Source organism: Nelusetta ayraudi, unplaced genomic scaffold (assembly GCF_046127955.1).
Source record: "Nelusetta ayraudi isolate G7.1 ecotype Tasmania unplaced genomic scaffold, CSIRO-AGI_Nayr_v1 ptg000217l, whole genome shotgun sequence".
Taxonomy (NCBI): domain Eukaryota; kingdom Metazoa; phylum Chordata; class Actinopteri; order Tetraodontiformes; family Monacanthidae; genus Nelusetta; species Nelusetta ayraudi.
The window spans coordinates 181,326-206,153 of record NW_027466266.1 but is presented as its reverse complement, the minus strand read 5'-3'; the positions used below and the strand labels follow the sequence as shown (position 1 = coordinate 206,153).

Here is a 24,828-nt window from a genome sequence, read left to right as displayed (position 1 = left end):
AAATGGTTGGAGGACTGTTCATTCTCTCAGTTGATGTTATCAATACATTTGAAATAATTTATAACACCAATTAATTGAAGGGCCCAATTCATTTGAAACAAAAACCTCACACACACACACACAAAAAGAAATTCTGGATTTTCATGGGCCCCTCTCCCTGCTGGGGCCCTGGGTACTCAGGTCCATTTTCCCCCCCACTACCACGCCCATGAGTACAATGTTATCCAACGTTGATTAAAATTATTAGACTAAGACAGCAAGCCCTATCACTTATTATTAAGCTAATAAAGTATACATATATACACAAACACACGCGCACACACACTGAGTTTATTGAGTCAAGCATCAGTAAATGAGTTTTCAATCAGGGCAATTCATGTCTTTATTGTTGTTTGCCAGAAAAGTGTTTATTCAGAATGAATCATTTGGGCATGCGCGGAGTTGCTCATTTTCTGGAAAGAGTAGTGGAAGAAGAAGAAGCTGTACTTCTGCCTGTGTTGTAAACAAACGCTGCGTTGTCTGCACGTCCTCGGCTCGTTCACAAGCCTTCAAAGCATTTTTTTTATTTGTTCTATCGTTTCGTATTTATTTCGCGAAAAAAATGACCGGCTGCCGCTAAGGAAAAAACAAACAAACAAACAAAAAAAAACAATGCTGAAAGAGGCGTAGCGTACAGATTAAAATCACCCACAGAGCTGCAGATCTCACTCTGGGTTGCAGCATCTGCCAGCAAAGAGAATGCTCCTGGAGGGGTTGTGTTGAATGAACAACAGGAAGGGGTGGTCTGCAGTGAACTTTTTTGGAGGTATGTACATCTGTTGTTTGATGATCACACCAGTTGCAGCAGCAGCTTCTGTTCCCTTCTCATTGACCTCGACAATTGCCTTGTGGACCACATTTGAAATAAACAGGCCGTGGACTGGAGACATGCCTGTCAGAGAGGAGGCAAAAAGGGAGATATATTTGACAAATGTGTTGCATTATAATCTAAACCAGTGAGTCTCAACCACTGTGCTGCGACACACAACGATCCAAATTCACTTAAATGGTCTGACCAAAAAAACAACCATGTCATTATGGAGTGACTGTGCTTTGAGATAAAGTTAGTAGTAGGACTCCTGGTATTATTTGTTAAACGTTGTGTGGCATTATAGGGCCGGCAGGGGTGCTGCTTTGCGAGGCTGAAATCGCTCTGAAACCTCGCATACGGTCCAACTACATGGAAGGCTTTGTGGTGGACGCTGGGATCGGTGTGACTGTGCTGCCCCCTCCGCTTCCTCCTGCTGTGGCACGCTCGGGCGCTGCAGCCGCTGTCCACGTTGGGTCGTTTGGGCATAGCTACCTCTCAGAGGCACCCGTGTTAGCCAGGTTTAGTTTCTCTTTTATTCTGAACTGTGGGATTGAGGGATTTATTTTATTTCATTTTTTTTTTTTTTTTGCTTATGGTTGTCATGTTTATTGTTGCTGTTGTTATTGTCAAATTGATGTGATTGTCTGTTAATTGGTTTTATGTTGAATATTCTTCCCTTGTTCCCCTATGGTATATTTTATCGTGAAATGATTTGAGTGCTGTAATAAAGATTTTTTTTGTTGTTGCATGGAACCACGTCTCTAAGCTTCGTTGGTAAAAAAAAAAATAAACTTGTGTGCCTCCCTTTGTTTTGTAATTAATCTAGCAGAGGTCAACTTAATTCTCCAGGTGCAATTCCTGGGGTGGCCTTGTCGGACCTAGTTTTCTGGTTGCCACAGGTGCTTATTTTTTCATACAAGTTGTGGGTTCTTATTTCTCCTCACTTGGCCTTTTCCTCTTTATATATCTACAGTATATGTGTAGATACACACACATCTCTCTCTCTCTCTCTCGCACTCTCTCTCTCTCTCTCTACATGTGTATATATATATACATATATATATATATATATATATATATATATAGACATATATATATATATATACATATCGTATAAGTCATCAAATAAAAGCTGTATTTCATCTGTTTTTCAGTGTTTTCAGAGTCATTTCAATAAAGAGCTAAATACCGTGGGGCTTCAAAGACACTGATTTTGTTGTAACTTTGTTCTGGTTAATTTTCAATTGACATTGAAAATGTCAATTGAAATTGTCTCATTATTTATTTTTTTTTTAAATGTGTGTCGAAGCTTCTGTCCCACCTTTTATGTTTTCTACATATCTCATGATATATTTGAGGTGGGTCACCAAAACACTCCATCCATCTGCTCCTGCTCCAGCCCCCCTGTCACACCCATTGTGGGCCCACCAGTCAAACACCACTGATATAGAACAAAAATAAAAATCACATTCATACAAGTAAGAATAAGATTTGTTTCAAGTTTGGAACAAGTCAAGTGTCCTACCAGTGAAGTCGCTCAGTGAGGCACTGAAGGCATCGACCATCCCCATGCTGACCAGGACTTCTTTCAGTCCGTACTCCTCCTCCATCTTGAACCTTGGCATCTTCACCTGGACCTCGACAACGTCCATCCTGGTCGGTTGAGTCCACTCCACGAAGTTCTCATAGGTCAGCTCCTTCTCCAGCTGGTGGTTGATTTGAATATTTGAATGACTTTATCACTTTTCTGAATGTCTCATTATTTTTTTTGTTTTTTTCAAATGTATGTCGAAGCTTCTGTCCCACCTTCTCTAGGCCTGTAGTACCGTCCGCTACTTCTTGAGGTAAAAAGATGAACATGCTAAGATCTTTTCCTTTGTAAGGCAACTCCAGGATCTGTTCAAGGGAGCATTTCAAGCATGATTGTTGTAATTCCTTTTTTTTCTGATCAGAAATCGATATTTCTGGCGGCTCGTAAATAGCAAGAAATTGTTAGGACCTGGCAGTTGACTTGAGGAATGAAGGTGAAGGGAAATTTATCCTCCTGGAACATCATCTTCACCAGCTTCTTGTCATTCTCCAAGGAGGAAATACAAAAATATGTTAACATGAAGGAACTATGTGAAATCACCTTTTGCAGTGATGTTTATCGCAGGGTTTAAACTGCAGCGTTTGAAGGGTATCGGTTGGGATCTGCAGTTGTTTTTCCTATTTCCCCTCCACCCTTCATGTTGTCTTCTGTCTCCCCTGTCTGGCAGCTGGCCTGGGAGGGACTACCCCTGCTCCCTTGACACACCTGTCACTGGTCCATCTGATTGCCTTTAGCTCATCTGGGCCGATCACCTATCCGCTGCCAGTTCATCAAGAAATGAAAAAAAAGAACTATTTCTCTCTTCTCTCTCTTTCTACACACACACACACACACACACACATATATATATATATATATATATACATATTGTGAGCCGGGTTATGACAATATATCTACATATATACATATATATATATATATATATATATATATATATATATATATATATATATATATATATACATATATATATATATACATATATCTTTAAAGAAACATCTCATGGATGCACTGGGACCGTATCATCAGTGATGTGATTCCTGGGCTCATCGGGTATTTCGGGTCTTTGAACATCAGATACCCTCCCACCAGGCGACCCAGCCTGGGTGATCAAGTCCCGACTTGCGTCCCAGTAGCAACCCACGGATCTGCCCTTTTCAGCCACAACCACCTTGTGGCTTTCTCTGCAGCTTCACTTGCGGACTGGATGGCTCTCTTCTTGGCCGCCCCTGAAACACCCAAACGGCTGAGTGCTTTGCAGAGATAGCGTCCTGCAAAGCCTCTGCAGCCAACCTCTATGGGCTCATAGAATGTCCTCCAGCCCCTGCCCCGGCACTCCTCCACTAGTTCCTGGTACTTAGATTGTTTCCTATCGTTGGCTTCTTCGATCCTTTCTTCCCAGGGAACTGTAAGCTCCAGCATGATCAGGCGTTTCGAAGCCTCAGAGGTGATGATCATGTCTGGCCGGAGCGATGTTGCAGCTATGTGCTTGGGGAACCTCAGCTGTTTTCCCAGGTCGACGAGCAGGTGCCAATCAGAAGCTGTGTGGAGGAGGCCTGTTGTTTTCGGTGGACCTGCCCAGGGTCTCTCTCCTGCTTTGATGAAGGGGATTGCCTTCTTCGGAGCGCGATGTTGTTGCAGCTGCTGATGGCTGAGGCTATAGTCTCAGCCACTGCCTTGAGCACCTGATCATGACGCCAACGGTAGCGACCATCGGCCAGGGCCTTTGGGCAGCTGCTGAGGAGATGTTCTAAGGAGCCTCTTCCAGAGCAAAGGGGGCATGAAGGTGTCTCACTCTTTCCCCACACATGGAGGTTTGCTGGGCTAGGGAGGGCATCGTACACTGCCTGCACCAGGAACCGGACGCAGTGGAAGTCTGCGTGCATGATGTTAGACCAGGTGACTTTACGCTGCAACGTGCCCTCCCACCTAGTCCATTCTCCCTGCTGCCGGAGTCCCACTGCTCTGCCCACTCGCTCTTCTTCCAGGCCTGCTCGGACCTCTTCCTTGAGTAGCTGGTGTCTGTCTCTGCCCAGGGCCTGGCTGACTTGGGTCTTTGGAAAGTATCCCAAGCCTGCTCTTCCGATCGCCACGACCCCCACCAGTGCCTTTTGCCTTAGGCAGGACTCCACCTCCACTGCCTTGGCTGCCTTCTACTTCCTTCCTGTCCTCACTTCGATCCCAGCTGATGAGACCTTGCAGTCTTTGGAATCCCTGTACTGTAGGGCTTCTCTTGTAAGTGCCACCTTAAATTCTTCAGTAAGCCCACTGAATGGTAGCTGCAAGGTGTTGCTTGACCCATACAGGGCAGCGCTGTTGAGGCTGCGAGGGAGACCCAGCCATCTCCGCAGAAAGCTGCTGATCTTCCTTTCAAGCGATTCCACCGTTGTTATTGGGACTGGATACACAAGGAGAGGCCACAAGACTCTGGGCAAGATGGAATGCTGGTAGATCCAAGCTTTGAATCTGCCAGGCAGGCCGGACTTGTCCACCTTTGTGAGCCACCCTCCTAGCTCTTCGGTAGACTTCTGGATGGCAGCAGAGTCTTTCAAGGTAGCGTCAAAGAGCTTCCCCAAGCTCTTGACAGGTTGCTCCGTGATGGATGGGATAGCCATTCCTGAGATTGAAAACTGGAATTTGTCCACCACCTTTCCCTACATATATATATGCAGATGTCACTTCACTGATCGGTGTTACCTTGTTGATTCTGAACTTGGCCTCGCAAGTGTTGCTCTCCTTAAATATCTTCTCCCAGGTGCCTTTGAAGTAAATGGCATTAACCAGCACCAGCTTGGTCGTGCTATCCAACACACCATTAGCCAGCAAATCCTTTATTTTTCCTGAAAGATAGCATGGACATGGATGAGTTGTGATGTTTCACAAATTAAGGAAAACATTTGATACATTTCTAGAAAAAAAACACCTTGAGTTTGTTCCTCCACCCAGTTGTTGATGTTCAGTCTTGCTGCTTCAAATTCGCTCTTGAAATTCACAGACTCCAGCTCACCGTAGTACTTGCTGATGCTTTCCAGGTACTCCTGAAAAACCAATAAGTTACTTTCAAGGAGTGGATATTCCTGACTGACTTACTTAGGATGGGTGATTTAACCGTTAATTCAATGCAATCACCTTTGACTTGACATGTATATTCATATGTATATAAATATAAATGTATATATAATGTTTATTTATATACGTATATATGTGTTTGTGCATGTATATATACAGTATACATACTTTAATGTGTGTGTGTGTATGTGTGTATATATGTATATATATATATATATATATATATACATATACATATATATATATATATATATATATATATATATATACATTAGGGCTGGGCAACGATTAAAAATTTTAATCGTAATTAATTGCATGATTTCCCTGATTAATAATGATTAATCGCACTGTATACGCAAAATCCAATAATGAAGTTAAAAGAAGTGTATAGTGCACTTTTATTTTAACGAAGTCATTCCTTTTCTGGTTCTGCAGCAGCCAGCAACACACTTTTACAAAATAAAAGCACGTATTGCGGCTAACTGGCGATCAATAAATAAATAAGCCGCGGTGGGTTAACGAAGGATTAATTGTTGACGCGCATGCTAAAATAATTCCAGTCTTGCTTCGAGGTTCTTTTTTATTTTTTTTATTTATTTTATTCTTTATCACAATGACCTCCGACGCTCACCCCACCACACCAAGGCATCCGAGGCCCACAGGTGAATGTCATTAAATAGTGTTGTGGCTACAACCCACAGTGACACACACACCCTTCCCAGGTGTTAAAGAAGTGCACTCACAAATATGAACAGTAGAAGCTCACGGCTAGGGATGGGCGATATATAGCCCATCCCTACTGACAGCTCCTACAGCACGTGAGCAACATGCGTTAATGCGGGTTAAAGTAATTGTCCGCGTTTATAAATAAATGAGTTAAGATAATAACGCGTTAACTTGCCCAGCCCTAATGTAAATATATATTATACATGTATATATATATATACACACACACACACACACATATGTACATATATATGTATACATATGTATGAATATCTGAGTGTATGTATATATATATATATATATATATATATACATATATATATGTATATATACATATATATACATATACATATATATATATATATGTATATATATATATACATATATATATATATATATATATATATATACATATATACATGTATATATATACATACACTCAGATATACATACATATGTATACATATATATGTACATATGTGTGTGTGTGTGTGTGTATATACACACACACACACATATATATATATATATATATACATATATATATATATATGTATATATATATATATATATATATTCACACACTTGTATGCGTGCTTATACCACACACACCTTCAGGAAATGGAAAGACTGCTCCCCGTACAGTCGGTTGGCAACACTGAGAGCATACGGAGCCCCTGGCTTGTTCAGCTCACTCAGTAGTTTCTTAAAGCCAGCGCTAACATCATCTGGACTATCTTTAGCTTTTAACCCCTGTGAAGAGAGAAGGCAACTGTTACAGAAATGCATTAAAACTGTCAATTGACTGATCAAACTTTAGCTAGGTTGCTGTCTAAGCATGAGGACCTCGTTTCTCCATGAATTTTCCTTGAAAATTGTTGGTTTACAAGCAAGCTGTCATGCAACGTTCAAGACTTGCACACAAATTGCTATCATGTTACACCTGTGTCGACCCAAGCTCCAAGTAGCACTTGGCAGGATCAGTGTTTCCTGTACCAGCACATTGAACTGAGAACTGGCCAGGTGCACTTAACCTTTAGTTAACAGGACGTGAGAGTGTTGCATTTTTGTTTTATTCCATATTCAAATGAAACGCCAAGCCTCCTCCTCCATGGTCATGGTCCAGTTTATCGGAATAGCTTCCATCTTAAGTTCATCGCTTGTGCCCCAGGTTGGTTTTGTGTTACCTCTGGAAGTTTGGCATGGAGTTTGCAAAAATCTTAAATCAAGTCTTGCAAACCAAGACTTGAAAACTTGTGTTACCTCTGTACGAAGTTAGTGGAGGAAAAGTCCAGAAACAACACAGAATCAATGCATTTCAATGACATTGCTGATGCTTCCTACTTTTGCCACAACGTTGTCAAGGGAAACCCCTGAGTGCTCGATATACAGCAGATATACAGTGCATACACTATATATCAATCTATCTATCTCACCTTTTTTGGTGTGTGGTGCATAAAAACGGGTGATGTGCCGCATGGAGATTGTGCAGGCCAGTATATTGCTGAGGGCACATGTCCTTAACCAACTCACCAAGTCACTAACTTCACCCAAAGACAACTTGTCTTGAGCCCAAGTGTGTGCGACTGGGTTACCTCTGACATCTGTTGAGCCGTGTTGCCTCGGGCCCCCAGCAGCGCCATCGTCAGGGCCGACGAGATGCTGAAGGGGGAGAAGAAGACATTCTTGGTCTTGTCCTCGTCACTCAGCTTTGTCAACAAGTCCAGAGCGAAGGCTGTGTTGGCCTTGGAAAGAGGGGACAGTGTTGCCATTGTGTCTCTGAATAAAGAAATAAGGGCAGAGGATTGAAATGCACTCCACGGACAAAAGTAGAATAGAATAGAATAGAATAGAATAGAGCGCCTTTATTAATCCTACATCGGGGAAATTTGCATCATTACAGCAACAAAAAATAGTGCAAAGAGAAGTAAAAATATTGAATGAAAAGAAGTGCAAATAAAGATGGAATAAAACAGAGAAACAAGATATTAACATGTTATGAAAAAATGCCGATGATAAATAAGTGTTTTATAGCACATTTATGAAATGTAACCTGGTCAACAACATGATGAATTTGCACAACATATATGCTCACAACAAAAATAAAACAACTCTGTAAACCAAAAAAGGAAGTAGGTTGCCAGTAGCCGAGACTTATTTTTGCCCAATCTGTAGAGTCCATAATATTACCCAGAATATTAGTAATACAGAGACAACAAGAAAAAGACACAAAACAAAACAAAATATGCTTTGTATTATTCCTCTTCAATTATTCCCAAGTCAATTGCTTATCCTTATAATCATGAAATATTTTGACCTTTAATATTAAAAAAAAAAAAAAAAAATTCGACATTTTCAAATCATCACTGAGCCCATTCCAAAATGTAACTCCCATAAAAGAAACACATCTATGTTTAACATTGGTCATAGGCAGATGACGGCCCTCTGGAGTCTGGATCTGCTCTAAGTTTCTTCCCACAGGGGAGTTTTTCCTGGCCTCTGTCGCACTTTGCTTGCTCTGGGGGCCCAGTTGGTTCCCTTTTCTCTGATTGTACAAAGCACTTTGAGACGTCTTTGGATGTGATTTAGCGTTGAACAAGTACAAGTTGATTGGTTCTCACATGACACAATTCAAGACACTCAACCCTCTTAACATATATTTATTTTCTCTCAGTTTCTATGCAGCTGTTTAGACTGGCTTGTGTATTTGATCCCTGGGATATGGGGGCCTTTCTGCGTGAGGTTTGTGCAGTCTCCCCCTGGCTCTGTGGGCTCTTCACAACTACGAAAGACGTGCACGTGAGATGAATTTGTTCCTCAAAGTTGACTATATTTGTCAGTGTGAGTACCAATGGCTTGCTTGGTCCATCCACCATGGCTCATTGACAGCTGGGAATGGTTGCAATCACCTCAGTCAGACTGGATTGTCCTCACCGGGCTGCCTCACAAACATGGTGGTGCAAGATGAGGGAAGGGTGAGGGCAGGACCCTTGCTAAATGTATGTATGTATAAAAGAAGCGTTCTCTGGGTAGTTAAACCAAACTTTTATTTGACAGTGTGTTTTTCAGCCTTTTTTGAGCCATGGCACATTTTTTACATTGAACAAAAAAATCCTCTGGCACCACTAACCAAAAATATGATAAAATGACACTTTTTAGCCTGATAATGACAATATCAGGTAATACAGGCTCACGTTCATTTCAAAGCGCAGTCACTGAAAAATACAACGTTATTATTGCTTGTTTAGACCAATTAAGTGAAATTTGACATTACCTCGTGCTACACTAGTCTTTGAGAACCACTGCTATAACCTACACGTTTCTGAGGTCACACTCAAACACTCAAGTAGTGTCAAAGTATAGTTTTTATGTAATCTAATTCCTTTCTGATCGAGAAAGATAAATAATGCATGTGCCATGAATCATCTTCTGTGAGTTCTCGCGAAGAGAGGGTGACTGAGTGGGCGTTTACATTGAAAGGCAGGCTGCAGGAGAAGCGGTGATTGCCGCCACATGTGGCTCTTCTGCACCTCTGTAGTAGCTCCCCTTAGGGTGGGGGTGGGGGGCAACTAATAATGTGGAAATACATTTTAGAAATTTTATGGCCCCGTTTACAAGTTGAGGACTTAAAAAATAAACAAAATCCGAGCGTGTTAAGAAAAGCATTTGAAAAAAAAGAGAGATTACACAAAGCCATCTTCAAAAATATGTGCATTTACTCAGAAACGTAAACAAAAGGTTGCCGACCCCTGCTCTAGATTGTATTATTACAACCTTAGAATAAACTACAGAAATAAGTTATTAGAATAATAAATCAATCATGAAACCACAAATAAATTATGTATAGAGTTTAATATCTTAAAATCCATAGACATAGCATACTTAAAAACGTCAGAAATGTGTCACATGCAGATGAACGCAACACTTTTTAAAAAAGTAAGATAATAAACTAATGGAATGAAACTTACTTTCTCTCCGTCTTGCAGCCTTGCAATCTTGGAAAAGGTTGTGAGATTTCTGCGCACAACTTCCAAGTAAAGACACCCGCTTTTATTCTTTCAAAGTGACACACCCAAACTAACAGATATCTGTAAACAGAGCTTACTCAACTGGCACTACCAAAAGTATAAATCAAGAATTAATGAAACTTTACTTTGACTGACTGGTTTATCAGCCGCAGCCTGCATTTTCTAGGTGTGTGGGGTGATGACTTGTCCTAGACACGCTGGTTGACTGATTTGAGGGCATGATAGTCAGTTTCATTTGGCAGACTTTGGTTTTAAAAGTGTAACTTGAAACCATGAGAAAACAAAAGCCAAACAGAAGAGTGGAGATGCAGGTTGGAACACGATTTGTGTTTTGTCCACTTATTGAGAAGAGAGTTTGCGTTTTACTGAATGAATGAAACGCTCCCAAATGCCACCTTGATGTGAGGCTGTTGGTGTATTAAAACTCCATTTAATCCCATCTTGAATTAAAACACCTTGGATTTTTTCATTATTCAACTCCACAAGATTTTGTTTCAACTCTTTTTTGGCTCCAGCGAAATTGGTGCCATTATCGGACCTCAAAGTTGACACAGGAAATCTTCTGCAAATAAATCTGCGGATGGCATTAATGCAATGCAAGAGTTTGTATACAGAGTTTTGCCGTGTCTCAATTCAGGGTCTGCGCCCTCGAAGTGCGCATTTTGGAAGGAAGTTGCGTCATAGCACTGCGCCAAGGCTTGTCCCAATTCCCGAGGGTGCTTAGGACGCTGAAAATGCACCCTCGGAAATACGCACTAGTTTTGGCCGATTCCAAGGATACACCGCTACTATCCTTCGCGCACTTGGGTATCCCATGATGCTTTGCGTGCTGCTGCAAAGCATCGTGGGATCCTGGGAAGTCAGCTGAAATTAGCGGCATGTACTGGCAAAGACACGACATATAAATCTAAATATTGAAGTTTCACATAAAGTATCCAGTTTTTAACCTAGGATTTTATTTATTTGATCATCCAACGGCATCGTTAGATGGCGAACCAATGGTTAGCTTGATGCTATAAAAACGTCACTTCCGGGGTTGGCCAGCCGGAGGGAACGGCGGTGACGAAACAAGGAAATACGCCGAAGGCTAGACCGTCCCGTGTGGTTACCGAGGAGGCGGGGTTTGGTCCGTCCTTCTAGGCTGGGAAGTCTAAGAACGCTTCCTTCAGACGGAGGACACTCGGCCTCAAGGGTGCAGAACCTGAATTGAGACACAGCCTACGTGCCACCAGGTGCACAGCACGACTGGTCAGGCAGGTGAAAATCACTCCATACCTTTTGTGAAGGCTTCTTCCTCTTTTGACCTCCAGGGGGCCGAAATAATCCACTCCAACATCTGTAAAAGGAGCCTTGTCTGGCAACATCCTTTCCTCAGGGAGGTCTGCCATCTTCTGCTGTCCAAGTTTTCCTCTGTAACGTCTGCAGACTGTGAATTCTGTAACTGTCGTTCTTGCAGCAGTGGAGTTGGCATCAATTATCCAATATTTCTGTCGAAGCCTGTGCAACATGTGGTTTCTACCTGCGTGTCTTAGTTGTCGATGAACATGGTGTAAAATGAGCTGGGACACATGCACCTCTTTTGCCAGGATAACAGGCTGCTTGCTTTCTGATGGTAACGCTGACCGATGTAAACGACCTCCAACTCCAAGAAGGCCACCATCTAGTACAGGATCCAACTCCTAGAGTGCACTGTCCTTGGCAATGTTGTTTGAGCCACGTGTCAGTGAGGCAATTTAATTTTTAAATCTGTGTTTCTGAACGAAACAAACTATTGCCTTTTCTGCCTGATCATAACTTTCTGTAGTCAAGATCTTCCCTCCAAGTGTGGCTTTGAAACACCGAAGCTTCTGATTGAGATAATTTGTTGCTGCAGTTTCTTTGTAACTTTCAGTGGCTTTAAGTTCCTTTCTCTTTTGGCTAAAGGAGCAAAGGAACATTTTTAAGCTCAAGGAACCAGGCAACAGATGAATGAGGCGAGTTGTGGGATCTTCTGGTTGCTTGACAATTGCATACACTGCTGAACTTCTTTTCATTTCTGGGTCGTGTTGAGGGAAGATGCCTCCTTTCCCTGGTTCCCTCCCGCATTCGTTGATCGCAATAACGGAGACGAGGCCAACAGTCAAAGTTAACAATTTAATAAAAGTTCAGTATTAAGCCACAATTGAATAAATGATGCGCAGCGCTCCGAGCGTTCTCTTCTCCCTCCGGATCGAGAAGCGCGCCCCCTCCTTCAAAGGTGTCGTCCTTTATCCTCCTTCTGCCGGCGGGGGCGTGACCGGGGTCCTCCTAGCGCCGACTTCTATTCTCACACGTAAGGCTATGGCAGTGGCTCTCATAACATACTCAGCGGCTGCATGATAGTAAGCAGTAAGTTCAAGATATTAATGTCCCACAAAGTTTTCCCACTAGCACTAAGTTTCAGAAAATAAGTAAATTTCCCACACTGCAGAAGACAAGGACATTTGACAGTCTTTTGGCTTTCTCTGCACCTCTTGTTCCCCCTCATTTATACAACACGGAACTGTGCAATTTGTTGTTATATATTACAATATACAGCTGACTTGAAAACTGAGAGAAAAAGATTTAAAAAAAAAAAAAAAAAAAGCACTTCTATTTAACGCAATCTCCCAAACTGTTATGGACGGGTGAACAGTGACACCTACTGGACAAAGTGGCAATGAATATGTGGGGAAAAAACAAAACAAAACAGCAAAAACACCTTCACTCAACAAAGGAAACGTACCTGCAGAAGACAATAAAGGACATTTGACAGTCTTCTGGCTTTCTCTGCACCTCTTGTTCCCCTCAACGAGCAAAACAACAATATTGAAAAAAAAAGGTGGCAAGTCGGCCATGTTGTCTCTGCTGCGCTAGCCGCATAGCAGCCTGCCACAGCACAATCGGCGCAAAGGGAAAATTGTCAATAAAAACTAAAATTAATAATTAAAACTCACATAAAACAAACGTGCAACAGTAGCGGTATTTAGACGAGACTGGTGCACTCCAACTGGAGCATTAATAGATCGTTCCTGACGGAAAATAACTATAAATCGCAGCAGCATCCTTTAACATGACTTACCCTCATTTATACAACGTGGAACTGTGAGCATGAGACTGTATTTGTTTTATTGCTTTTATTGTTTTACTGTTGGTTTTTATGCTTTTATGTTTTTATGTACAGCACTTTGTGTCAGCTGTGGTTGTGTTTAAAGTGCATTATAAATAAAGTTTAGTTGAGTTGAGTCACCTGAACTTTCCATCACCTGTGGTGGGACCCGACTAACACCTGGAGGAAACAAACAGCTGCTGTGGAAACAGAGCTGCAGCAGGACTGGAGTCAGCTACCCCCTAGTGGAGCAGACTGTTACTGCAGCACTCATCTGCCGTTCTGTGTGTGTGTGTGTGTGTGTGTGTGTGTGTGTGTGTGTGTGTGTGTGTGTGTGTGGCATCCTCCTCCTTCATGCCAGAGAAATATCAGCTGTTTCCTACATTGACTGATGTGCTTTTGAAACTTTGATCTTGTCTTCATGGTGTGGACTTTCTAAATGTCTGTGGTGAATACATGGAGATCTTGACAGAAGAGAAATCTACTAACAAGCAGAGACTTTATCTGGATTTTCTTTTTGCTTTATTGCTTCAATTCAACAGTTGATCATTGACTTGACATTGTTGTGCAGTATAGACTGATGGCATATTTCATGACTTATTGATTGACTATTGTCACATTGAGCCAACAAGCAGAGACTTTATCTGGATTGTCTTGTTGCTTTATTGCTTCAATTCAACACTTGATCATTGACTTGACATTGTTGTGCAATATAGACTGATGGCATATTTCATGACTTATTGATTGACTATTGTCACATTGAGCCAACAAGCAGAATCAAAAGACAAAATTCTCTCACAATATTTACATGCATTCATCTGATTGTTGACAAACGGATCAACAGCCAGAAGGTTGATCAGATGGATGAGTTGTTGAAAGGTCAAAGGTCAGGGTGGAAAGGTCCAGAGTGGAAACAGACCTCAGCTGTGTTTCCACAGTAATAAAGTTGTCATGTGGACTAATGACACATTATTAATCTGTGGGATGAATGGGCTGCAGAGGAAGAGAAACAACGTGGCACAAACAGCCAGCAGCCGTGGAGACAAACATCAGGTGGACAACAGTCACCAGGAGCACCAACCGGAAGTGGCGTCCAGGCCCCGCCCACCGTGTGATTGACAGCCGGAGACGCTGGGCAACAAACGTGAAGACAGATGAAGAATCAAAGGTGAGAATTCAGCTTAGAGTCTCTCTGACGACTTCATTCACACTTTCATCAACTCAGCTGAAGAATTTAAACCAACAATACGAAGTCCAACATGTAGTGGCTGAGTGAAGGAGGTCTGGACTCTGTGGAGGAGCTCCATGGTTCCAGAGACGCTGTAGAAGGACAGAAGACCTGCTCTGTGGTCCAGGTACACTCCCACTCTGGAGGATTGAGGACCTGAGACGTCAGTCCTGATGTTGTTGTGACGAAACACATATCCACCTGGGTAACAATATAAACGCCAGGATTTGTCATTGGATCCAAATAAACTTCCATTTGACCCTCCTGCTCTGCTGATGTTCCTGTAGGCCACTGCTACACCAACCCCCCCTCTCCACTCCACCTCCCAGTAACATCGTCCAGTCAGACCTTCTCTACTCAGGACCTGCTCCCTGTCAGTGAATCTGTCTGGATGATCACAATAAGACTGAACTTCCTCCATGAATGTCACTTTTCTGTTCTCCTCAGATAATAACAGATGTTTGTTCACTGTGTTTGGATCCAGAGTGATTTGAGGTGAACATCTGAGGAAGTCCTCTCTGCTCCTGGGTTCTGGTACCTTCAGTAGAACATCAACGTTGCTCACTGTCCATGAGATGTTTGTCTGAGTCTCCATCAGAACTTGTTGTATTTCATCTCTCAGCTTGGTCACAGCTGCTGCCACGTCCTCAAAGTATCTCAGAGGACGGATCTCCAGGCTGGAGGAGTCTGGAGACGCACTGAGTGCTGGCAGTGAGGAGAAGCTGTGGAGAAACTGGCTATGGTCCAGTGTGTGTGAGATCTTCTCCAGCTCAGCGTCTCTCCTCTTCAGCTCCATCATCTCCTGCTCCAGCTTCTTCTCAAGCTCTTTGACTCCACTCACTGCTGCCCCCTGTGTGGATCTGACCTGCTGCTGCACCTCAGAGCGTCTTTTCTCCAGCAGACGGATCATCTGGGTGAGGATCTTCTCACTGTCCTTCACTGCTTTATCAGCAGAGCCGTTGATGGACTCCACCTCCTTCTGAAGCACCTTCAGGTCTTCCTCTGTGTGCTGGATCTTCTGCTGGATCTTCTGCCTGGTCTCCTCCAGCTCTCTCTGCCTCTCAGTCCTCTCCGTTGCTGCTGCCACTGTGTCGTGACCTTTATGATCATCCACACAGCATAAACCACAGATGATCTTCTGATCAGTGCGGCAGAATATCTTCATCACCTCATCGTGACGAGGGCAGATGTTCTCCTGGAGCTGCTGGCTGGGTTCCACCAGCTTGTGTCTCTGTAAGGGAGGAACATCACGATGACGCTGGAGGTGAGAGTCACAGTAGGAGGCCCGACAGACCAGACAGGACTTGAGGGCCTTCAGTTTCCTCCCAGTGCAGACATCACAGGCCACATCTCCTGCTCCAGCATAGCAGTGATCAGCAGGAGCATCTTGGAGTCCAGTCTTCTCCAGGGTCTCCACTAGAGCTGCTAACATGGTGTTCTTCTCCAGGACAGGCCTTGGTGTGAAGGTCCTCCTACACTGAGGGCAGCTGTAGACTCTCCTCTCCTCCTCTGCATCCCAGTGGTGTTGGAGACACTTCCTGCAGTAGCTGTGTCCACAGGAAGTGGTCACTGGATCCTTGAGAAGATCCAGACAGAGGGAACAGGAGAAGGTTTCTGGGTCCAGCTGAGCTGCTGCCTGAGCCATTTCACCTCTGAGAGACACTCACTGACTGACTGGCTGACTGACTGGCTGACTGACTGACTGACTGACTGACTGGCTTTCATTTCCTGAGAAACGAAACCAGTTTGACTTGAGGGGGAGGAAACAACCAGTCAGGGCTGTAATTGGCTGCAGGGAGCACAGGGGGCGGGGATTCCAACCTCCTGACTCATTCCGGGAAGAGGAGTGTCGGGGTGTGTGTGTGTGTGTGTGTGTGTGTGTGTGTGTGTGTGTTCAGAATGCTCTGATGGCGTTACTGATATGGAGGATCGCTACCAAATCCATGGTCTTGTACTCTACTCACTCTACAATATGTACTGACACCACCACACTGATGCCAGTTTATGGCTGTTCACGCTAAACTGACTGCAACACGCCAGCAGCAAGGAGTCAAGTCAGCCATGTGGAAACATTTTCATGTGGGCGACAACAACAAAGCCAGATGCCAACTATGTTGAACAATCACTGTGTAGTGCCACATCTGGACCTAATGTTTTTCACCAGGACAATTGGAATTTATTGCAGCATGGCCTTCCGGTGAACCACGTTTGGAGGAACTAAAGGTGGTACCTGATTGGCTGTGATGTATATATACATATATATATATATATATATATATATATATATATATATATACATATATATATATATATATATATATATATATGAACTTTTCTTTATTACAAAAGTGCAATGCAAAGTATCTGAACTTTAAATACAAAAAAAAATGTTAACCTGAGTAAATAGAATAGTTCAGGTCAAATCAAAAGAAAAAAATGCCACAATATATCATATGAAACATTTAAATGGTGGAAATAAAATAGTGGAAATAAATATTGTCAGATAGTCGGTGGTGCAGTGGTTAGCGCTGCCGCCTCACAGCAAGAAGGTCGTGGGTTTGATTCCGGGGCCTGGCCCTGGGACCTTTCTGTGTGGAGTTTGCATGTTCTCCCTGTGTCTGCATGGGTTCTCTCCGGGTTCTCCGGCTTCCTCCCACACTCCAAAAACATGCATGTGAGGTCAATTGAACGTTCTAAATTGTCCGTAGGTGTGCATGTGAGTGTGAATGGTTGTTTGTCTCTATGTGGCCCTGCGATGAACTGGCGACTTGTCCAGGGTGTCACCCTGCCTTCGCCCTAAGACAGCTGGGATAGGCTCCAGCAGACCCCCGTGACCCTGAATAGGAATAAGCGGGTATAGAAGATGAATGAATGAATGAAATATTGTCAGATGAAATAAAAAATGTATAGCTTTTCATACAAGCAATTTATTAGGATTATTATCATTAGGCTATTATTATTATTCTTTGACTGTCAGTCTGCCTGCCTTCATTGGATTCATCATGGCTTAATTGTTACCTTAGTTAGCTGTGTTAGCCCCTACAGCAGACCTGGGCAAAGTACGGCCCGCGGGCCACATCTGGCCCGCTTTGTGTCCCTTTCCAGCCCGCGTGAGGCAGTCATAAATTACGCGATCTGCCGGTCGATCGCGAAGGTAGTTTGCCTGCATCGCATGGAGAGACAGAGTCGCGAAGATACTTCCGCAGGTCCGCGGGACTTCGGCGCTATTTCCCACCATAACTCCTCTTCGTGTTGTCTGCACAAGCAAGTTTTTGGCAAGTTTGCAAACTGTAACCAAAAGTGTGACGTGACCAGTATCGCTTGTCGCGCGGTACGTGTTCAGGTGCAGGCTGAAGGCAGATGGGGCGGGGTCCTACAAGGGGGGTCTGCTGCTGCGGTGTCATGTCATTGCAAATTGCGCATTGTTGTCGTTGCTGTGGTGTACATTTTGGCAGCCCTAGGGGGCCCCCCTAGAGAAGGCTGCTGCTGTGCTTAGAGCATGAAATAAGAAAAGCACAGATTAATACAGAAAGTGTGAGAGTAGTTTTTTTTCATATTGAAAAAGCATATGACATGTTATGGAAAGAAGGGCTGCTAATGAAACTTTTTAAAATGGGGGTAAGAAGGAAGATGGAGCAATGGATAAAAAATGTTCTACAAGTTAGAAAGGTGAAAGATACATCTTGCGGATGCGCTGGGGCACATCATCAGTGATGTTGTATCCCGGGATCATCGGGGGTTTTGGGTATTTCAACATCAGACCCCCTCAGCCCAGGCGACCCGGCCAGGGTGATCAATCCCCGGCCTGCGTCCCAGCAGCGCTTGCCCACGTTTCTGCCCTCTTTATCCAAAGCCATCTTGTGGCTTTCTCTGCGGCTTCAGTTGCGGATCTGATTGCCTTCCGTTTCGCCTCCCTGACGAGTCCTAGCCGTGTGAACACTCTGCAGAGTGAACGCCCTGCGAAACCCCAGCAGCCCACCTTCAGAGGCTCACAGATTGTTTTCCAGCCTTTCCTCCTGCACTCTTCCACCAGCTCCTGGTACTTGGCACGCTTCCTCTCATTGGCCTCATCCATGCGTTCTTCCCATGGCACAGTGAGCTCCAGAATGATCAGCTGCTTGGTGATATCGGAGACAATGATCATATCTGGGCGAAGCCTGGTTGATGTTATCCTGGGAGGGAACTTCATCTGTCTGCCCAGGTCCACTTCCAGTTGCCAGTCGTTAGCGGAGGTGAGGAGGCCAGACTTTGTCTGTGGTGGTCTGTTGGGCTTCTCTCCAGCTCTGTGGAATGTTATGGCTTGTGGTCTGTGTTGGCCTTTGCTGGTGTTGATGGCGGAGGCGATGCTGTCAGCAACTGCCCGAAGCACCTGGTCGTGGCGCCAGCGATAGCGCCCGTCTCCAAGGGCTTTTGGGCAGCTGCTGAGTAGGTGTTCCAGGGAGCCCCGTCCTGAACAGCGGGGACAAGATGGTGTCTCCGTTTTGCCCCAGACGTGGAGGTTTGCTGGGCTTGGAAGGACATCATAAACAGCCTGGACTAAAAACCTGGTGCGATGGAAGTCTGCTTTCCAGATGTTGGACCAGGTGATTTTCCGTTGCAGAACATTCTCCCATTTAGTCCATGCTCCTTGTTGCACCATTCCCACCATCCTGCTGGCTTGTCCTTCCTCCACGCCTGCCCGCACTTCCTCCTGGATCAGATGTTGGCGCTCCTTGCCTTGGGCCTTATCAACCCTGGTCGACGGGAAGTAGCCAATGCCTGCATGCCCTGTCGCAATGGACCCCACCAGTTCTTTCTGCCTCAGTCGAGACTCAGCCACGACCAGGGCTTTGCCTGCACTCCATTTCCTGCCTGTTCGCAACTGGATACCAGCTGATGCCACCTTTGGATCTCTGGATTCTCTGTACTGCAATGCTTCCCGTGTTCTGGACACCATGAAAGATACAAGTTAGAGCAGGAAATGTGTACTCAGAAAGTGTTAGGCTGGAGAATGGAACGCCACAAGGGAGGATTGTGAGTCCATTATTATTCTCAGTCATGATTAATGAAGTATTTTCACAAGTGCAACAGGGGATGGGCTGTTCTTTGTTTGCAGATGATGGGCTACAAAAAATGCCAGAAGCTATTTTAAAAGTAGAGAAATGGGCCAATAGCTGGGCATTGAGATTTTCAGTTGATAAAAGCAAAGCAATGATTTTTACAAGGAAAAGAATTGGGAAGGAGGTTCAGTTCAAATGATATCATCAGGGTTTGGAGAAGGTGCAGCACTTTAAACTACTGGGGATATGGTTTGATGAAAGACACAGGTCACAGACAGGCCTTTTACACATTAGAGAACTATTTTATATGTGGAAAAGTGGCATAATATGGGACCTTTAAATATACGTTCTTTTCTGTCTGTTTTTCTTGCTGTTTCCAAGTGAACTGCATCACAATATATTGTAAACTGCATATTGTGATGTATATTCAGAGATAATCAACAGCGAGTCAATCCCTCACAATTCCGTGTTGTATGTACGAGGGGAACAAGAGGTGCAGGGAGACAGGCCAGAAGACTGTTAACATGTGTTTTATTGTCTTCTGCAGTAAATAAAAGATGGAAACATAGTCCCTGGGTCATCCCTGAGACCAGTCAACACACACAACCGTTAGATTGGGAAGGACTAGTTGAGGCATACCGACGAGTGTTCATTGCTAAAATGCGCAGAGACCTCCGCTCTGTCCAGGTTGAGCTCGATCAGCGACAGATTGTCCAGTGACTTGACGCCGCTGGTAAAATACATGGAGCTACTGACATCTGGTGGCAGGGAGAAAACATTACAATACAAAGTGCCATGATGTAAAATGTATTACAAAAATCTCCAACTTGCCGGTGAACTGGACAGAAATTAGGGGAAAGTCTCACTCAGCCTCTTTTGCATGTGTATATTAGAAATGTATAGGGTCTGGTGATTTTAATGTAACAGGTACAACCTGGCTATGAATGTGACAATGTTACTAGCAGGTGGATCCTATTTGTGGTGTGGTTAACAGTGTTTTCAGGGGCGTTGTAACAGAAACACTGCCTCTGTATCCTTAATCCAGCCCTGCCACGAGGCCACAGCCCACTTTTGGCTCGCAACCCTCCAGTTGAGAAACACTGAGATAAGCACTGATCAGTGTTGGACAACCTAAACAGGAATAATATTTTCATTTCCAATTAATCGCAGAAATATGCAGCATTTTTTCCACTGCATTAGACTGTGAAATAATTTAACAGTGCATTCACACTCACTTTTTCCTCTCCAGCTGAACTACCCATTATGTGCACGATACTGCTGCAGTCTTTGTGTGTCCCTGGCAGGTGATGACCACGACACTGGGAGCCGGAGGAGGTGCCATCGCTTCATCTTTGCTGCCAGCTTTAGCCACAGATCATGTGCAATTTTGGACTCTTGCCCTCTCAAACAGCAGCTATACCACCCCACCACTTAACATTCAAGCCTATTTCAATTTTAGAATAGTAGATGTATAAGACATATCTATTCATATCTACGTGTTTATATTGATATACCTCATATACTTATGTGTATGTCTGTATTTTTATATTTGAATTATATATATATATATCACATTGTACACACACATATATATATATACATGTATGTATATATATATGCATATATATATAAAATATATATATATACAGCGCCTTGCAAAAGTATTCACCCCCCTTTGCTTTTATCTATTTTGTTCGATTTAAGCCTGTAATTTAAATGTTTTTCATCTGAATATTTCGTGAGATGGATCTGCATAAAGTAATCTAAGTTGGTGAGGTGAAATGAGAAAAAAATATATAAAAGAATAATTTAAAGAAATAAAACTGTGGAAATTGGCATGTGCATATATTCACCCCCTTTGCTATGAAGCCCCTTAAAAAGTGCTCGTGCAATCCATTACCTTCACAAGTCACAGAATTAGTTCAATGAAGTCCACTAGTGTTCAATCTAAGGCCCTGTTTGCACTTGGTCATTTCATGCGTTTTTTGCTGATCAGATTACGAAAAACGCATGAAATGACCAAGTGCAAACAGTCCAAATCCGTTTTGTCATCCGATTCCCGAGGTGGTTTTGGTGATAAAAACGCATTCGTCATATAATATATATATATATAAAGTTACAAACCAGAAGCGAAAACAAATCATTTTTGTTAGACTCGTTTATTAGCATGCTCATAAATTTCATTCCGGATTAGCGTATTTTGTCAGCGGAGCAGCGGTCGCAGTTTCCCACATATGTGATTAAATGTGCGACGTTGCATCCGAAAATTTGCCAGCCACTGTTGATCCGAAAATAAAGTCGTCACCACTCTGTCCCACCAGTCGTTACTCCTCGTTCGGATCCATACGAGCCGCAGTAGAATTAAAACGAGTGACTTGATATAGTGCGCAAACAGGAAGTTGATTCTTATTCGCTGTCATGTAAAACTCGCCGTGGTTTTGCGCTTTACTGCCCCCAGTCGTTAAAAACGGAAATGACGCATGTTGCATTTGCATAGGTTCGGGGGGGGGGGGGGGGGGGGTGATGCGATCACAAATGGCACGCTCGAGACGCATGTTAATGGCTAAGTGCGAACAGATGCTGCGAGATCCGTTCTCGTGATCCAATCACGCAAAACAGTTACAAGTGACCAAGTGCAAACAGGGCCTAAGTGTCACATGATGTGTCAGTATAAACACACCTTCTCTGAGAGGCCCCAATGGGCTGCAACTCTACTTAGCAAGAAGAATCACATCATGAAGACCAAGGAGCTCTCCAAACAAGTCAGGGACAAAGTTATAGAGAGATACAAGTCAGGACTGGGTTTCAAAAAAATATCTACATCTTTGATGATCCCCCGGAGCACCATCAAATCTATAATCGCCAAATGGAAACAACACGGGACCACAACAAACCTGCCAAGACAGGGCCGACCACCAAAACTCACAGACAACAAAGAGGACATTGATCAGAGAGGCAACACAGAGATCAAAGGTAACCCTGAAGGAGCTGCAGAGTTCTACAGCAAACACTGGTGTGTCTGTCCATAGAACCACAATAAGCCGTACACTCCATAGAGCTGGGCTTTATGGAAGAGTGGCCAGTGAATACCTGTCAGTGTTAAAAATAATAAGAAGGCACGTTTTGAATTTGCTAAAAAGCATGTGGACAACCCCCTAAATGTATGGCGGAAGGTGATTTGGTCAGATGAGACTAAAATTGAACTTTTTGGCCACAAAGGTAAATGCTATGTCTGGCAGCAACCCAACACTTCCCATCACCCCAAGAACACTGTCCCCACAGTGAAACATGGCGGTGGCAGCATCATGCTATAAGGATGTTTTGCAGCAGCAGGGACGGGGAAATTGGTCCGCTTAGAGGGGAAGATGGATGGTGCTAAATACAGGGACATTCTGGAGAAAAAACTGTTTCAGTCCACCTGTGATTTGTGACTGGGACGGAGGTTCACTTTCCAGCAGGACAATGACCCGAAGCATACTGCTAAAGCTACGCATGAATGGTTTAAGGAGAAGAAGTTAAATGTGCTAGAATGGCCTAGTCAAAGCCCGGACCTCAATCCGATTGAAAATCTCTGGTTTGACTTGAAGACTGCCGTTCACAAGCGGAAACCATCCAACTTGGAGGAGCTGGAGAAGTTTTGCCATGAGGAATGGGCAAAAATCCCAGTTGAAAGATGTCGCAAGCTCATAGAGACCTATCAGAAGAGATTTACAGCAGTAATTGCTGCAAAAGGTGGCTCTAAAAAGTACTGACTTCAGGGGGGTGAATACATATGCACATGCCAATTTCCACTTTTTTATTTCTTTAAATTATTCTTTTTATATATTTTTTTCTCATTTCACTTCACCAACTTAGATTATTTTGTGCAGATCCATCTCACGAAATATTCAGATGAAAAACATTTAAATTACAGGCTGAAATCTAACAAAATAGATAAAAGCAAAGGGGGGGGGGTGAATACTTTTGCAAGGCGCTGTATATATATATATATATATATATATATATATATATATATATATATATATGTATATATATATATATATATATATATATATATATATATATACATATACATACATGTATATAGATAATAGTGACAGGCAGGTAGAATATATATAAAAGAACCTTCAATGATAATGACAGAGCTTTATTTATTGTTTTGTCATCATTAAGATAATACATATAATACATAAGCAGAATATGCACTGATGGAAGAAACAAGAGAATAAATCCCCACCTGTGGATTTCACACAGTAACAGCTGAGCACATGCAGTATTTTAACATGGCAAGTCAAAGTACTCAAAGTACTACGACCCTTCTGTCATTAATATCCAGCTGTTTTTCCCTCTGATGACGTCATACCTCACACCAAATGTCATTTTACATATCAGCTGATTAAAAACACTGATACACAAACGATGCAAAGCGCTGCACTGCTTCACTCAATGGACGCGTGAAGGCCAGGACAAAAGAGGGCGCCAGAGAGCAACAGTATGTGTCCGTGTAAAGTGAGAGTAGTGGAGCGTGTTTTCAGGAGCACAAGGAAGAAATGAAAGAAAGAAAGAAAGAAAGAAAGAAAGAAAGACAGAAGAGTGAAGGCAAAATGATTTGGTTTCCAGGAGAGGTAACTGTTTTTAAAAGTTTTTGAGCCCACACGAGCGTCTGAGGGGGATACTGTAGTGTCAGAGAATATTGCAGTATCATCCTGCCTTCTTAGTACTGAACCAAATGAATATGGTGGAAAATAGCAAGTGTCAAAAGAAGAGAAAGAATTGATGGGTGAGATTTCTGGGAGAGTTTTAGCTGTTAAAACCTGCTGGAAGATGATTGACGGGTGGTTTGTCTTTGCAAAATGTTCATGTCACTCTGATATGTTGGTGTAAAGTACTTTAGTAGACTGCAGAGTATATTCTACTTCAGATATCACAGTTGTATGTATTTATTTCATTTTTTTCATGGGTGGGGTCGGACAGGATGCGGTGGGCTCTGGATAGGCATCGGCTATCTGCAATGTGGCAGATGGCAGATAGCAGAGAGCCTTGATGTCTTTTTGATTCATATAGTTTGACTTCTCTTTGCTTTATATCGTTGCTGTTATGATTAAAATGTCCCCAATGTGGGATTAATAAAGGCTTCTATTGCGTTCTATTTTGTGTTCCTTGCTGTTCTATTCTATGGTTGGAGCGCCCT

General features: G+C 43.2%; 1 protein-coding gene, 1 long non-coding RNA gene and 2 pseudogenes across 2 annotated transcripts; 1 reads left to right on the top strand and 3 right to left on the bottom strand.

The window, feature by feature from the left end:
• Positions 1 to 357: 357 nt before the first annotated feature.
• On the bottom strand, positions 358 to 10,585 carry LOC142881787 (leukocyte elastase inhibitor-like). Its single transcript, XM_076016109.1, has 10 exons — positions 10,201 to 10,585; positions 9,709 to 9,777; positions 7,832 to 8,013; positions 6,849 to 6,989; positions 5,365 to 5,479; positions 5,139 to 5,281; positions 2,850 to 2,927; positions 2,657 to 2,746; positions 2,376 to 2,556; positions 358 to 931 (listed from the first exon to the last, which is right to left on the bottom strand). Exons 2-10 carry the CDS (start codon positions 9,749 to 9,751, stop codon positions 705 to 707), a joined length of 1,200 nt encoding a protein of 399 aa, XP_075872224.1. The 5' UTR covers positions 9,752 to 9,777; positions 10,201 to 10,585; the 3' UTR covers positions 358 to 704.
• On the bottom strand, positions 3,538 to 5,095 carry LOC142881792 (uncharacterized; annotated as a pseudogene).
• Positions 10,586 to 17,028: 6,443 nt separating the features above from the next.
• Positions 17,029 to 17,730, top strand: LOC142881784 (uncharacterized). The gene is made up of 2 exons (XR_012925702.1): positions 17,029 to 17,104; positions 17,489 to 17,730. It is a non-coding gene; the product is annotated as an uncharacterized LOC142881784 (long non-coding RNA).
• A 624-nt stretch (positions 17,731 to 18,354) lies between these two features.
• On the bottom strand, positions 18,355 to 19,534 carry LOC142881794 (uncharacterized; annotated as a pseudogene).
• Positions 19,535 to 24,828: the final 5,294 nt, after the last annotated feature.